The following is a 17,117-nucleotide window of genomic DNA, read 5'->3' as shown; positions in this document are numbered from 1 at the left end:
TTTGTTATACCTTATCTGTCTCCTCAGCTGCAATAAAACTTTTAAAATAAAAAGAACCTATGCACTTAGATTTAGGAACAACAAAGAATCAAGATCTGAAGGTCACTGTATTCTTCTTTGAAGTCAGTCACAAAAGCACTAAAACTGGTAAGAGTAGTTGACTTAAAGTAGAAGGAAAAATACCCTGACTCCTTCATATTTGAAATATATAATTTAAAAAGAGCAAAGGAAATATGTGGACCAGAGAAACAGGCCTGGCGCATCCACTGCAATATTCACCATTTGTTGAAAAAATACTTTACATGTGCCAAATCTAGATTGTCCAGTGGTTTATGAGGCAGCCTATAACATGCAAAAGTCTGCTTAACTTGAGAAGAACTAGAGCAAGGCAGATTCTTGCTCTTGAGCATTGCTATGAAAATGATGACTAAATTGACATCTGTGGCACTGACCACTGACCACTGACCCGTACTATTCTTACACTTTTCTAATCACCTAAAGAAACAAACACTTTTAGTTTGATGTTCTGTTTATTGTGACTGTTGGAATGGCAGCAGCATGTACGGCAAGTGTCAAGAAAAAAAATTCCCCTGAAATCAAAACCTAACAAAGATACCATCAATTCTGGTTATAGATGCATATCACTTATTGATTAAGAATGTGAAAAGCCAAATAGAACACAAATGATATTAAACCATCTGTAAAAAAGAAAAACCTACCGAAATAATAGGTTTTATTTAATTACTGAAGATAATTAAATGTCAGCAAACTTATTAATAAATGTCACAAAATTAATTATTTTGATAGATTAAACTTAAAAATCCAAATGATAATCTCACTATGTACCCTTCCCTAAGAGCATTTTATAAAACCCAGTAATAATTCCAAATACTACCCTCAATCCCACAATAAAACTATTACATAAAAAATAACAGTAATTCTTTTAATTTAAAAATATCCATTTTGAGCTATCAAAATACTACTTATATTGAAACATCAGAGATACATTGAGTAAATTCAGAAATACCAACAAAAAGGATATCTTCCATTATCACTCTCATGCAACACTCATTTCAGACCAACATGTAAAATAGTCTCTCTGACCAATGTGTAAAACAGCTAAAAGAAATGAATACTGTAAAGAAAAATAACATCTTTATCATTTCTATTTAATTGTTCACCCAGAAAATACAAATCAATCTATTGAAATGTGTTAGAATTGGTAGAGTGGAGTAAAGCAATAGCCTGTAAGATAAACACAAATCAATACTTCCAGATATTAAAATAAGCAATATACCTGACAAAAAATTTCAGTTAACTGCAGAGTAATAGTGAGAAATTTCTCTGATTTATATGAAAAACCTAAAAGTCTTGAAAAAAGACACAAAATAAGATGAAACAATATAGAAAAAGACAAAATATTTAAGAGGGAAGATTAAATGTATATATATTCAATTATTTTCAAGTTATCTTCCACGTAAGTCTAACTGAAAGTTCTTTTTAAATGTGGGGATAGAAGGGCATGGCCACATGTTTCTACTCTGTGGACAAGAATAAACTGGTAAAAATATCAAAGAAAATACCAAGGAGTGCATGGGAAAATATACTTTTCAAATAATAGAACATACTATAACACTTTACTAAATTATGACTGTGATACATCTGTTCTCTGAAATAATTTAATTCAATATAAGAAACATCTTCAGTCACTGGGTAAGGTAATGATTAATAAATGAAAATAGAATTACCAGCTAGCAATGAAATAATAAAAATGAATCTCATGTCATACCATCTAGCAAAACAAACTCCAAATAGATTAAACAGTTAATTATTTTTAAACCCAACAAACATCCAAAAGAAAGCAGAATTAAATACTTATCAAAATTTTGAGAGAAGGACAAGCCAACCTTTGAAGTGCTAAAAGAAACACTGAGAAAAACCAACAAATCTTTTATAATTTTAAAAAGAAACAAGAACAAAATTAAGAGATATGTGATAAATTGGTTAAATCATTGCTGAAAATACTTTAAAAAGTAAAATTTTTACTATGCAGGGTTTTATGAATTAGTAAGAAAAACATTAAGACTGCTAAATTAAATGAGCAAATAAAGAGAATTTATAAACAGAAAATATGATTAATAAACAATCCTCTAATAAACCAATAAATTAAAAGTTACAACTTTTCTGGCCTCTCATATTTGCAAAGATTTGTGGGATTTATCACATAAATTAGCCTTAAAATAATTGCTAACTTTGTTTCTAGGAGCCTGTTCTAAGAAAATGATACAGAAAAATCAATGCATTAATGTGTTTTTTTGCAATTATAATACAGCAAAAAATATTTTAAGGTAACAACAGAAAATAGGCTATGTGGATGGTCTTAAGGTATTTATAATCACTAGAATTATGTTACTAGGTATGTGAAAATTCTTCCTGAACTATTTAAAATCATTAAACTTTTATTTGTGACAGTTTGGTAATGAAATAAAAATGCTTATTACACTATTAAGTGAAAAATACAAGTGTATGGGTTGAACTGTGTTACCCCCAAATTCATATGCTGAAGCTTTAACCACCAGTATGTCAGAATGTTTAAGAGGTAATCAAATTAAAATAATAAGGCACATCCCTAATTTATTAAGACTGTGTCCTTATAAAAGAAGAAATCTAGACACAGACACACAGGGAGAACTCCATGTGATCATGAAAGCAGAGACCAAGGTGATGTATCTTACAAGCCAAGCAATGCCAAAGATTGCCAGCACACCACTGGAAGCCAATCCTATCAATATCTTGATTTTGAACTTCTAGCCTCCAGAACTGAGACAACACATTTTTCTGTTTTAAGCCACTCAGTGTTTGATACTTTGCAACAGCATCCCCAACAAACTAACATAATTGGAGGGAAAAATACCTCTAATCGCATCATGGCATCATATATAACAATTTAAAATGTTTCTTTAAAAATTGTTTTTATTGAAATGTAATTCACATGCCATACAAATCACTCATTTAAAAGTGCAAAATTCAATTATTTTGGTATACTTAATAGTTTTTAAGCGGTAAAAAAAATACAACAAAATTTTCCATTTTAACCATTTTACAATTCAATGGCATTAATTACATCTGCAATGTAATTATACCACCAATATTTATTTCCAAAAGTGTTTCATCATTCCAACAAAAAATTATGTAACCGTTAAGAATTAAATTTCTGTTCCCCACTCCACCGAAACCCTGGTAACCTCTATTCTACTTTGCAGCTATCAAATTTTTTATTTTCTTCTTGAGACAGGGTCTCACTCTGTTATCCAGGCTGGAGTGTAGTGGCACAATCATGACTCACTGCAGCCTCAACCTCCTGGCCTAAAATTCTGTGCCTCCTGAGTAGCAGGGACTACAGGCATCTACCACCATGCCCAGCTAATTTCTTAATTTTCTGTAGAGACAGGGTCTCACTCTTTTGCCCAGGCTGGTTTTGAACTCCTGGGCTCAAGTAATCCTCCTGCCTCAGCCTCCCAGAATGCTAAGATTACAGTCATGAGCCACTGCATTGGGCCTGAATTTGCCTATTCTAAATAATTCATATAATGAAATCATACAGCAAATGTTCTGTTATGCCTGGCTTCTTTCACTTAGCACAATTTTGAGAGTCAACCACATTGCAGCATGTATCATAACTTCACTCCTTTTTATATATGAATGATACTCCACTGTATTTATATATCATATTTTCTTTATCCATCTTTTGATAAACACTTGGATTGTTTCCACCTTTTGGCTACTGTAGTAATACTTCAATGTATGCTGCTGTAAAGTATCTATTAGAGTCCCTATGTTCAAATATTTTGGGTATATACTTAGGAGTTGAATGGCTAGATCATGTGGTACTTCTGTTTTTGCCTTTTTGAGGAACCACCGCATTGCTTTCAGAAGTGGCTGCATTCGAATAATAGACAGAGAGAGCCACATCATGAGTGAACTCCATTCACAATTGCTACAAAGAGAATAAATACCTAAGTACACAACTAACAAGGGATGTGAAGGACCTCTTCAAGGAGAATTACAAACCACTACTTAAGGAAATAAGAGAGGACACAAACTGATGGAAAAACATTCCATGCTCATGGTTAGGAATAATCAATATCATGAAAATGGCCATACTGTCCAAAGTAATTTACAGATTCAATGCTGTCTCCATCAAGCTACCAACGACCTTCTTCACAGAACTGGAAAAAACCACCTTAAATTTCACATGGAAACAAAAAAGAGCCTGCATAGCCAAGACAATCCTAAGCCAAAAAAAAAAAACACCAAAGCTGAAGGCATCACATTACCTGACTTCAAACAACATTACAAGGCTTCTGTAATCAAAAGAGCATAATATTTGTACCAAAACAGAAATATAGACCAATGGAACATAACAGAGGCCTCAAAAAGAATGCCACACAACTACAACCATCTGATCTTCGACAAACCTGACAAAAACAACCAATGGGGAAAGGATTCCCTATTTAATAAATGGTGTTGGGAAAACTGTTAGCCCTATGCAGAAAGCTGAAACTGGATCCCTTCCTTACCTTATACAAAAATTAACTCTAGATAGATTAAAGAGTTAAACATTAGGCCTAACACCATAAAAACTCTAGAAGAAAACCTAGGCAATACCATTCAGGACGCAGGCATGGGCAAAGACTTCATGACTAAAACACCAAAAGCAATGGCAACAAAAGCCAAAATAGACAAATGGGATCTAATTAAACAAAAGCTTCTGCAGCCGGGTGCGGTGGCTCAAGCCTGTAATCCCAGCACTTTGGGAGGCCAAGGCGGGTGGATCACGAGGTCAAGAGATCGAGACCATCCTGGTCAACATGGTGAAACCCCATCTCTACTCAAAATACAAAAAATTAGCTAGGCATGGTGGCACGCGCCTGTAATCCCAGCTACTCGGGAGGCTGAGGCAGGAGAATTGCCTGAACCCAGGAGGCGGAGGTTGCAGTGAGCCGAGATCGCACAATTGCACTCCAGCCTGGGTAACAAGAGCGAAACTCCGTCTCAAAAAAAAAAAAAAAGCTTCTGCACAGCAAAAGAAACTATCAATAAAGTGAACCAGTAACCAACAGAATGGGAAAAATATTTTGCAAACTACCCATCTGACAAAGGGCTAATATCCAGAATCTACAAAGAACTTAGACAAATTTACAAGAAAAAAACAACCTCGTCAAAAAGTGGGCAAAGGATATGAACAGGTACTTTTCAAAAGAAGACATTTATGCAGCCAACAAGCATATGAAAAAATGCTCATCATCACTGGTCATTAGAGAAACCCAAGTCAAAACCACATTGAGATACCATCTCATGCCAGTTAGAATGGCGATCATTAAAAAATCTGGAGACAACAGATGCTGGAGAGGATGTGGAGAAAAAGGAATGCTTTTACACTGTTGGTGGGAGTGTAGATTAATTCAACCATTGTGGAAGACAGTCTGGAGATTCCTCAAGGATCTAGAAATAGAAATACCATGTGACCCAGCAATCCCATTACTGAGTATACACCCAAAGGATTATAAATCATTCTATTATAAAGACACATGCACACATGTTTATTGTGGCACTGTTCACAATAGCAAAGACTTGGAACCAACCCAAATGCCTACCAGTGATAGACTAGACAAAGAAAACATGGCACATATACACCATGAAATACTATGCAGCCATTCAAAAGATGAATTCATGTCCTTTGCAGGGACATGGATGAAACTGGAAACCATCATTCTCAGCAAACTGACACAAGAACAGAAAAACAAACATCACAAGTTCTCATTCATAAGTGGGTGTTGAACAATGAGAACACATGGACACAGGGAGGGGAACATCATACACCAAGGCCTGGGGGTTGGGGGCTAGGGGAGGAACAGCAGGGGATGGGGGAATTGGGGAGGTATAGCATTAGGAGAAATACCTAATGTAGATGACAGGGCAATGGATGCAGCATATCACCGCCACAGCATGTGTATACCTATGTAACAAACCTTCATGATCTGCACATGTACCCTAGAACTTAAAGCATACTAAAAATTTTTTTAAGTGGCTGCATTATTTTATACTTTCATTAGCAACATATAAGGGTTCCAATTCTCTACCTTCCTGTTAAGACCTACTTTCTATTTAATTTTAGCTATCCTAGTACATATAAAGTGGTATCTCATTTTGGTTTTAATTTGCATTCCTTTAGTGATTAGTAATGCTGAACATATCTTAATGTGCTTATTGGCCATTTATATATATATCTTCTTTGGAGAAATGTCTATTCAAGTCCTTTGCCCATTTTTTGATTGAGTGTCTGTTGTTGAGTTGCAGTTTTTATGTAATCTGGATATTAAATTGCTATCAGATAAATGATTTACAAATATTTTCTTGCATTCCTTAAGCTGTCTTTTTACTTTCTTAATAATGTCCTTTAATATAATACACATACATTTTTATTTTGATACTTTTTTTCCTTTTGTTACTTATGCATTTATAGTAATAAGGAATGTTGGTTTATAATTCTGTGATTTTTAAAATCTGGCTTTGTTATTCAGGGTAATGCTGGCTTCACTGAATATGTTAGAAAGTGTTTCCTCCTCTTCTATTTTACAAAGAGTTTGAGAAGGATTGGTGTTAATTCTTCTTTATTATTTCTAAGAATCCATTACCAAATCCAAGGCCTTATGAGAGGTTTATAGTTGCAGCTACAAGATTTCAGCTGTTGATCCAATTTGAGTTAATTTGTTTAACTGGTGTGATGCCAGTGACCAACTTCATTCTTTTATAGGTTGATAATCAGTTGTTCCCATACATCTGTATAAACTATTCTTTCCCCATTGAATGGACTTAGTATATCTGTGAAAAATTAATTGGTCATAGAAAGATCCATTTATTTCTGAACTCTTAATTATATTTTATTGGTCTGTATGTCTATCCTTATGACAGTTATCATACTGTTTTGATTACCATAACTTTGTAGTAAGTTCTGAAGTATGCATCCTCCAACTTTGTCCTTTTTTATGATTGTTTTGTCTGTTCAAGTCCTTTGCAATTCCATATGAATTTGAGGATCAGCTTATTTCTGCAAAAAGACTTTGAATTTTGATATGGATTGAGTTGAAGCTGTACAACTTTAGGTAGTATTGCATCTTAGCAATACCAAATCCACCTATTCATAAACATGAGATGTCTTTCCATTTATTTAGATCTTCTTTAATTCCTGTCAGCAATGTTTTGTCATTTTTTAGTTGGTTAAATTTGTTCCAAGGTATTTTATTCTTTTAGATGCAATTGTTAAGTGGAATTGCTTTCTTAACATTCTTTACAGATTGCTCATTGCTGACTTATGGAAACGCAAATGATTGTTATGCGTTGTTGCTGCCTGCAACTTGGGTTAATTTATTTGAAGTTCAAGTCTCAAGTACCTTTCATTTTGAGACAGAGTCTCTGTCACCCAGGCTGGAGTGCAGTAGCCAAATCATGGTTCACTGCAGCCTTGACCTCCGAAGGCTCAGGTGATCCTCCTGCCTCAGCCCCCAAAGTAGCTGGGACTACAGGTGCCTTCTCAATAATTCTTCTTTAAATATTGGTTCAATTCACCAGTGAAGTGGTATGATCCTGGACTTTGTCAGGAGGTTGTGTCTTTTTTTTTAACAAGCTGCTGGAGTGGGGTTGTGGAGTGTGGAGGGTCCGTCAGAAGGTTTTTGATTACTGATTCAATGGCTTTACTTGCTATAGGTCTGCAGAGATTTTCTATTTTGCCATGAGTCATACTGGGTTATCTGTATTCTTCTAAGAATTTGTCCATTTCCTCTAGGTTACCTACTCTGTTGGCATATAGTTGTTCCTTTCATAATTCTTTTGTATTCTGTTGGTTAGTAATAAAATTTTCCCTTACACTTCTGATTTTAGTTATTTGCAATTTCTCATCTCTTTTTATTGGAAAGGGGTGAGTCTAATTAAAGGTTTGTCAATTTCATTGGCCTTTAACCAACTAACTTTTAATGATCTATTATTTTCTAGTCTTTATTTAGCTGTGCTAATCTTTATTATTTCATTCCTTTTGCTACTTTTGGGTTCAGTTTGCTCTTCTATTTCTAGTACCTTAAGGTATAAAGTTAGGTTACTGATTTTTACTTTCTTCCCTTTTAGTTCTTCCTTTTAACACAGGCATTTACAGCTATAAATTTCTCTCTTGAGCACTGCCTTCATGGCATCCTGTAAGTTCTGGCATACTATATTTTCATTGTCATTCACATGTAAGTATTTTCTAATTTCCCTGGTGATTTCTTCTTTGACCTACTGGTTGCTTAAGAGTGTGTTAATTTCCACATATACATATTTTTAACATTCCAGTTTTTTTTTCCTGTAATTGATCTCTAGTTCCATTCCATTGTGGTTGGTGATAATACCTCATATGACTTCAATCTTCTTCCATTAACTAAGATGTTTTTTGGTCTAACATATAATCTATCCTGGAATATCTGCCATGTGTACTTTAAAATAATGTGTATTTTGCTATTGTTGAGTAAAAACTTCTATACATGATTGTCCCTCAGTATCCATAGGGCATTGGTTCCAGGACCCCACTTGAATACCTAAAATCCATGGATTCAAGTCTCATATATAAAATGGTAGTTTCTGCATACAACTGACACACATCCTCCCATATACTTCAAATTATCTCTAGATTACAGTTATGTATTGCTTAACAACAGGGATATGTTTTTAGAAATGCATCCTATTAGCTGATTTTGTCCTTCTATGAACATAAATTGTACTTACACAAACCTAGATGGTACAGCCTACTACATACATAGGCTATAGGGTATAGCCTATTGTTCCCAGATTTCTTTTCCTTTTTTTCTTTTTTCTTTGAGACAGAGTCTTGCTCTGTCGCCAGGCGCCAGGCTGGAGTGCAGTGGCACAATCTCAGCTCACTGCAACCTCCACCTCCCGCATTCAAGCAATTCTCCTGCCTCAGCCTCCCAAATAGCTGGGACTATAGGCGTGCGCCACCATGCCCAGCTAATTTTTGTATTTTTAGTAGAGACAGGGTTTCACCATGTTGGCCAGGATGGTCTCAATCTCTTGACCTTGTGATCCACCCACCTCAGCCTCCCAAAGTGCCAGGATTACAGGTTTGAGCTACCGCACCCGGCCTTCCTAGATTTCAAACGTGTACAGTATGATACTGACCTGAATACCACAGGTAATTATAAAACAATAGCAAATACCTGTGTCTCTAAATATAGAAAAGCTATAGTAAAAATATGATATAAAAAATGGTATGTCATGTATAAATATGGGATAAAAGATAAAAAATGGTATGTCATGTAGAGCATTATGAATGGAACTTATAGCACTGGAAGTTGCCCTGGGTGAGTTAGTGACTGGTGAGTGAACGTAGAGACCTAGGACATTATTGTACACTACCGGAGACCTGATAAACACTGTATACTTAGGCTACACTAAAATTACTTTTTTTAATTATATGTATTCAATAAACTTGGCTTACGATAACTTTATAAGCTATTTACTATTTTGAAGCTTTTTGAATTCTTCTGTAGTAATATTTAAATAAAAACACATTATACAGCTGTACAAAAAATACAACTTTTTCTTTCTTCTTGAGACAGAATATCACTCTGTCACACAGGTTGGAGTACAGTGAAGCAATCTCAGCTCACTGCAGTCTCCACCTCCCAGGTCCAGGTGATTCTTGTGCCTCAGCCACCATTGTAGCTGGGATTACAGACGTGTACCACCACACTCGGCTAATTTTTGTATTTTTAGTAGAGGTGAGGTTTTACCATGTTGGCCAGGCTGGTCTCGAACTCCTGGCCACAAGTGATCCACTCACTTTGGCCTCCCAAAGTGCTGGTATTACAGGTGTGAGCCACTGCACCCAGCTATCTTTCTTTATATCCATTTTCTATACGCTTTTTTCCATTTGTAAAATTTTTATTTGTTTTACTTTTGCAACTTTTTTGTTAAAAACTAAACGCAAACACCTACATTAATATAGGGCTTACAAAGGGTCAAGATCATGAAGATGTTACCAGGTGATAGGAATTTTTCCAACTCTTACCATAATCTTAAGGGACCACTATTGTCAATGTAGTCTGTGGCTGATAAAAATGTCATTATGTGACACACAACCTGTACTTACATACAATATCTAATGTGATATAAATGCTATATAAGTAGTTTTACATTTGGAATAATGACAAGAAAAATCATCTGTACATGTTCAGTATAAACGCACCCATCTATTTTTCTTCCACCAAATATTTTTGATCCATGGTTGGTTGAATCCACGAATGCAGAACTCATGGATATGAAGGGCTAACTCTGCATCTGTTAGGGCCAGTTGGTTATAGTGGTGTTCATGACCTCAACATCCTTAATGATCTTGTGTATATATGTTCTATCCATTATTGAACGTGAGATACTGAAGTCTCTTTTTGTAGGGCTACTTTTCCCTTTAAGTCTCTCAAAAGGATTCTCAATAAAGTGAATATTCCTACAATCTTTAAAAGAGCCAAACTATGTTTAACCCTTTACTAAATGCCAGGTTCTGGCCTGTACATGTTAAATGCATTAACTTATTTACTGGGTAGGTGTTATATTATCTGACATTTATAATGACACAGAGATGTGTTTGACAAATAGGTAAACATGTGATACAGAGTTTCCAATGCAGTAATGTTTATTGTAGAAAAAAATAAAAAGTGAACTAGTAGATAAAACAAGGCAATGAAATAAAACCTGGGTTTACACTGTACTCTATCACTTATGACTATAATATATTTAACTCTTCTGAGCCTCAATTTTCTCAAATAAAAATAATGCCTAAAATTTCTTCCAGTTTACATGTTATGCTTCTTAGTATCCAAAACTCCTAGAATAAAGCTGGAAACAAAGCAGGCCCTGACTGAAAAGTATCTGAGACAGTGATGTAATGACTTCTAGATACTAATCGTGTTCTAGAGGGATAGGTGTATACAGAAGACACATTCCGACTTTGTGAAGCTAACCAAGACTATGAATTCATGATGAACTAAAACTAACTCTCAAAACAAAAAACAAGAATAAAATCTAGAGTTTATACTTCTGTTTACAGCAAAGGATTTTGACTTGCAACCACTAAAATTTGATTGTCAGATAAAAAGTAAGTTCTGACCAATTCTACCACATGATCCATTCATTAATTTAACACATTTATTAAACAAATATTAAATATCTGGTCCTTTGCCAGCGCCAGGTTAACAGTATATCTGTCTATGTTTTCAATAAGCTAGGCCACAGTTAAGCTGGAAATATACAGATTTACAAATAAATAATTACAATAAGAGCTAAGCTACAGGTATTAACAGAATTCCAAGAAGCAGTATAGCAGTATGCAGATTTTAAGGAGCACGATTCTTACATGTTGTGGATAATTGGACAGTAGACTAAGCATGGTCCTATAATGAGGTTGACAGGTATAGCAGAGGAAACAGGACGGACAAAGTTTCGAGTCAAAAAAAAAAAAAAAAAAAAAAAAGGCAGACACCACATTCAGTATTACTCAGTATTATAAAAATATGTCAATTTGATCTTAATTCACTCACTATAATATACATAATACTATTATTATACTGTTACTGAACACTTATAATGTGTCAGCTTACAAATTTATGTGTGTACTCCTTACATAATAGTTTTATAGATGAGAAAAATAAAGCATAACGAGGTTAAATGTTTCTGTTTTAAGACAGAGTTTCGCTCTTATTGCACAGGCTGGAATGCAATGGCGTGATCTCAGCTCACTGCAACGTCCACCTTCCGGGTTCAAGCAATTCTCCTGCCTCAGCCTCCTGAATAGCTGGGATTATGGGCGTGCGCCACGACACCTGGCTAATTTTTTATTTTTAGTGGAAATGGGGTTTCGCTGTGTTAGTCAGGCTGGTCTCAAACTCGTGACCTCAAGTGATCTGCCCATCTCGGCCTTCCAAAGTGCTGGGATTACAGGTGTAGGCCACTGCACCCAGCCCCATAATGTTTTGCCCAATGGTGGACAGCTAGTAACTGGTGAAGCAAGCACTTAAGAATAGGTAGTCTGACTCCAGAATGGCTCAAGGATTTCCCTTGCAAAGCACCTTCTGCTGAGATGTGTTAAGACTATGGCCGTTATCATCTTATCCTAACAAACACAAGTGTCTGCAAAGCTACCCCTGAGTTTCTCCTGAGTTGTTTACAAGATACATGGAAGGTATGGATAGCTAACCATGACTCCCATGCAGATTACCAGTACATCTTGTTTAGGTAGGCAGTCCTTCATAAACATTCTGACTCATTCCTGACAGATCCATATTTCCCACTAAACAAAGTCCTCCATATTCTTCAGCTAATTAAGAAATCTGTATCAGCTTCCTACTGGTAAGAACAAGAATCATGAATACTAGATTTGAAGAACAGTTACCTTCCACTGAACACTGAATACGGTACATAATCTAACACTCCTAACAAGTCTAAAGAGAAGAAAATTAAGCTTCATAAATGTGAAGCCAAAAGATACCTTCAGTCCCTCCAATTCATTTTCCAGTTGCTTAGAATAGTGCTCACTCTGTTCACGTAGTTTCCTGTCTTTAGATACTTCCGCAGCTAGAGCTTCTGTATGAACTTCCAGCTTTAAAACAGAATGAAAAAAGCATATTTCATGGTTATAATTTTTTTCCAAACAAAACATTAATGCCAATGGGAATTTACCTTGTAACAGGACAATAATTCAAATGTTTAAATCCATATTAACATTAACAAACTATAAAAATAACTTCAAAAAATATTAAATAAAAATTATATATGATATCACTAGTCTCAAAAAGCAGCTTTAATCACTATCCCACGGGTACTACAAAATTTGCCTGACTACTAACCTCTTTTTTGGCTCTTTCTGTTCTGCGCAGTTCTTGCCTTAAGCTTTCAACTTTTTGCATCACCAGATCCACCTCTTCTTCCTTATCTCGGACATGGCGAGCAAGTTTCTGTTTTTGGGTGTGCAATTCTGTTAGCCGCTCATTGATCTCCATGAATTCCTGCATGGCCAGTTTCCTCTGACAGTGTGCGTCTTTCAGCTCTTTGGATTGGTTTTTTAATCGCTCACTAGCCTGGACTAGTTCCTACAGTTTTGTAAAAAGAATATAAGTTACCAATTCCGCAATGGACAGACCAAATTTGGCCATCAGAATAGTTATTATTAAGTCAAGAAGAGCCAAATTTATTCACCTTAGGACAAATTAAAAGAAATAAACTACTTCTGTACAGATATTAACAGCATGGTGTCCTGTTATAGTCTCAATTCTTTATGCTAATACAGTAAATGCAAGGGAGCTGCAGATTTAACCTTATAGTACCTTCATTTCCACAAATGAGGAAAACGTATAGGAATAAAAATATGATGGTCGAAATAAATACTTATAAATTTAATAAATATTTGTGAGTTGTTGTTTTTCTTTTCCATTAAAAACAAGTGTTGCCCTTGACATGGAGGCTAAGCCTCAAACCAGAAGCAAGGAAACAGAAACTAAACTGGAGACTCCCTGATTAAAGTGAGAAACTTAGAGAAGAGCTATAAGTGGACTCAGGGCAGTACAACTACCTGCCTCCCACTAAATGGTAATACAAACTTTCTTTGGGGGAAAGAACTGCAATGAAATCTGAAGTTTTCATATATTAAGAACAAACAAGAATGAGCTCACAACCACAGATTCCAAAATACTTAAAAGAACAAAGCACCACAATCAAAACAGAAACAATAAACATAAGCATCAAAGGTATCTCGGTGTTAAAATCATTAGATATTGACAACAAATTGCTACATATGAAATGTTTAAGGGAATAAAAGAGGAAATAATAAAAATGAAAAAAATGACATGATACTATTAAAAATGACCAAGCAGATTTATAGAAGAACTGTATGGGACATTTAGAAATAGAAAACATAAGGTTGGGCACAGTGGCTCTTATCTATAATCCAGCCCTTTGGGAGGCTAAAGCAGGAGGACTGCTTGAGCTGAGGATCAGCCTAGGCGACACAGTGAGATCTCATCTCTACAAAAATTAACAATGTAAATTTTTGAGCCTGCGAGGCTGAGGCCACAGTGAGCTGAGATCACTCTGTTGCACTCTAGCCTGGGCAATACAGTGAGATCCCACCTCAAAAAAAAAAAAAAGGAAAAGAAATGAAAAAATATAAGTGTTAAAATTAAGACATGCATCCATCACCACAGGAAGTTCTACATTTATGAATCAGAAAAAAAATTTTAAAAAACCCAAACCAGAAATGTTCAAAAAATGATACTGGGTAACATCAAAGAGAAATAAAAGACTGTAAAGAAATCAAAGGGAAAAAAAGACAAATCACCTATTCCCAATCCTCAAGTAAGCCAGGGAGGGGGAACAATAGACTAAAGAACAGAAACTGGAGAATTAACAACAACAGAAATAGGGTAAAATGCTTTCAAAGAGATGAGAGGATAATGAAAATTATATACCCAAAAAATTACTCTTCAAGTCTGAGGCTTCATATAAACAAAAACTGACAGAGCTTACCATAATCAGATCTGGACTAAAGGAACCAGTAAAGCTTTATTTCAGGAAAAAGAGAAATGATTTTAGAGGTCTAAAGCAAGAGAAATGAACAGCTAATCAATTGGTTAATATAAATGTGAATGTAAACAAATGTATATATAAGATTTACTATAAAAATGTTAACTTTGTAAAGTAAACAAAACAGACAGCTAAAATACTGATCAATAACAACACATAAAGTTGTGAAGAGGTAATACAGGTTGACTATTACTTCTCCAAAAATTTGGAATCCAAAATGTTTCAAAATTTAAAACGTTTTGAGTACCAACATGATGTTCAAAGGAAATGCTCACTGGAGCATTTCAAGATTTTAGATTTTCAGGTTCGAAATACTCAACTGGTACAATGCAAATAATCAAAAATCCAAACGCTGGTCTCAAGCATTCCAGATAAGGGATACTCAATCTAGAATTAAATGTCCTTAAATTGTTTGTGGGAAATAGTTTAAGGTATTTAATTTAAATGTGGTTAATACACATGGTAGAAGTCAAGAGTAACCACCAAAAGACTAGAAGGAGGGTAAAGTAAAATGTCATCAACAATAACAACAAGAAGAAGTATCAGTGAAGAAGAAAGAAATGATTTTGCAAACAAAAAGAGTGTGGTGGTGGGCGCCTGTAATCCCAGCTACTTGGGAGGCTGAGGCACAAGAATCACTTGAACGATGGAGGTGGAGGTTGCAGTGAGCTGTGACCACGCCATTGCACTCCAGCTTGGGCAACAAGAGCAAAACTGTCTCAAAAAAAATAAACAAATAAAAGGCCTGATGCAGTGGCTCATGCTTGTAATCCCAGCATTCTGGGAAACTGAGGCAGGTTGATCCTGAGGTCAGGAGTTCGAGACCAGCCTGACCAAAATAGTGAAACCTCATCTCTACTAAAAATACAAAAATTAGCTGAACATGGTGGCAGGCACCTGTAATTCCAGCTACTTGGGAGGCTGAGGCAGGATAATTGCTTGAACCCGGGAGGTGGAGTTTGCAGTGAGCTGAGATTGCGTCACTGCACTCTAACCTGACCGAGTGTTAGACTCCGTCTCAAAAACAAAACAAAACAAACAAACAAACAAAAATCTTCTGAGAGGGAAGAAAGGAGATAAAAAACGGCATTTGGCCAGGCATGGTGGCTCACCTGAGGCTGGGAGTTCAAGACCAGCCTGACCAACATGGTGAAACCCTATCTTTAAAAAAAAAAAAAAAAAAAAAAAAAAAAAAACCAGCATGCAAAAATCATGACAAACAGAAAACAAAAAATAAGATAGTAAAAACACATTGAGATACGTTAATAATCACCAATTAAAGGCCATTGTATCAGATTAAGAAATGAAATCTAGACTTCAATAGAAAATATATTATTAAGGATAAGAAATATCACTACATAACAAAATTCAATACCCTGAGAAGATATAATATCCTGAACTTTTGTGCGTTCTATAAGATAGTCTCAAAAGTATTAAAAAGAAACTGTTAGAACTTCAGAGAAAAATTGACAAACATCACTATAATGAAAAATTTCAATTTCTTCATCATTAATAGATAAACCAAGTATGCAATAAAAATAGTGAATATAAAGAAACTCTGAAAGCTCAATTAACAAGCTTCATATACAGAAGCTTGCTCTCTAAATTAAAACACACACTATTTGCAAGAGCACATACTGAATGTTTTAATGGAATGTTAAAAATGGAACAGGCTAGGTCATGAAGCAAGTCTCAGTAGATTTCAAAGAACCAACACCAGGTAGAGCAAGTTCTGTAGTGACACTGCAACTAAGCTAGAAGTCAACAAAAAAGATAAAACTCCATACATTGAAAAATTTAAAAGATACTTATAAATAACTCATTGGTCTGTGAGAAAAAGAAAATTCAACTCTATGAGACCAGTATAATCTGAATATCAAGAAAAGAGGAAAAAACTAACACACCAATCTCATTCATAAAAACAAACGTGAAAATCCTTTTTCAACATTAGTAATCAGTTCCAGTGATATATAAAGTAGATATGCATGAAGTCTGGAGCTAAACTCCTTGTGCTGAAAATCTAGCTCCACCACTTTCTATTTCTATGACCTTTGGCAAGAGAAGTAACTTCTCTGTGCTTCGTCTCACCATTCATAAAATGAGAATAATAATAATACCACCTAACTCATGGGGCTGTGCTGGAGATTAAATAATCTAATATATGTAAAGCACTTAGAACAGTGCTATTAAAACAGATATTTGCTACATAAATGTTATCTATACTATCACGATATTATTTAAAATACACGTGAAATTTGGGCTTAACCCAGAAATGTAATAGTGGCTTAATATTAGAAAAAGTCTACCAATGCAGTTCACCACACCAACTTACTAAAGGACAAGAATCATATAATCGTATCAATAGAGCACAGAAGGGCACATTTAATAAAGTCAATACCCAGTCTAAATAAAAAGCTATTAACAAAATAGAAACA

At 35.1% G+C, this 17,117-nt stretch overlaps 1 protein-coding gene across 34 annotated transcripts in view; it reads right to left on the bottom strand.

The window, feature by feature from the left end:
* The window catches only part of CDC42BPA (CDC42 binding protein kinase alpha), a 327,482-nt gene that overhangs the window by 110,719 nt on the left and 199,646 nt on the right, over positions 1 to 17,117 (bottom strand). For 25 of the 34 annotated variants that reach the window (XM_017966458.4, XM_078356686.1, XM_078356692.1 and 22 more), the window contains 2 exons: positions 12,951 to 13,193; positions 12,593 to 12,703 (listed from right to left, as the gene is read on the bottom strand). In XM_017966458.4, the coding sequence (XP_017821947.3) occupies positions 12,593 to 12,703; positions 12,951 to 13,193 (354 nt within the window). The remainder of the gene's footprint in view (positions 1 to 12,592; positions 12,704 to 12,950; positions 13,194 to 17,117) is intronic. The other 9 variants (XM_078356690.1, XM_008985312.5, XM_078356687.1 and 6 more) reach the window with 1 other exon arrangement.

Source organism: Callithrix jacchus, chromosome 19, assembly GCF_049354715.1.
Source record: "Callithrix jacchus isolate 240 chromosome 19, calJac240_pri, whole genome shotgun sequence".
Taxonomy (NCBI): Eukaryota; Metazoa; Chordata; class Mammalia; order Primates; family Cebidae; genus Callithrix; species Callithrix jacchus.
Note: the sequence above shows the minus strand (reverse complement) of the source record. Positions and strands in the feature narration are given on the sequence as shown.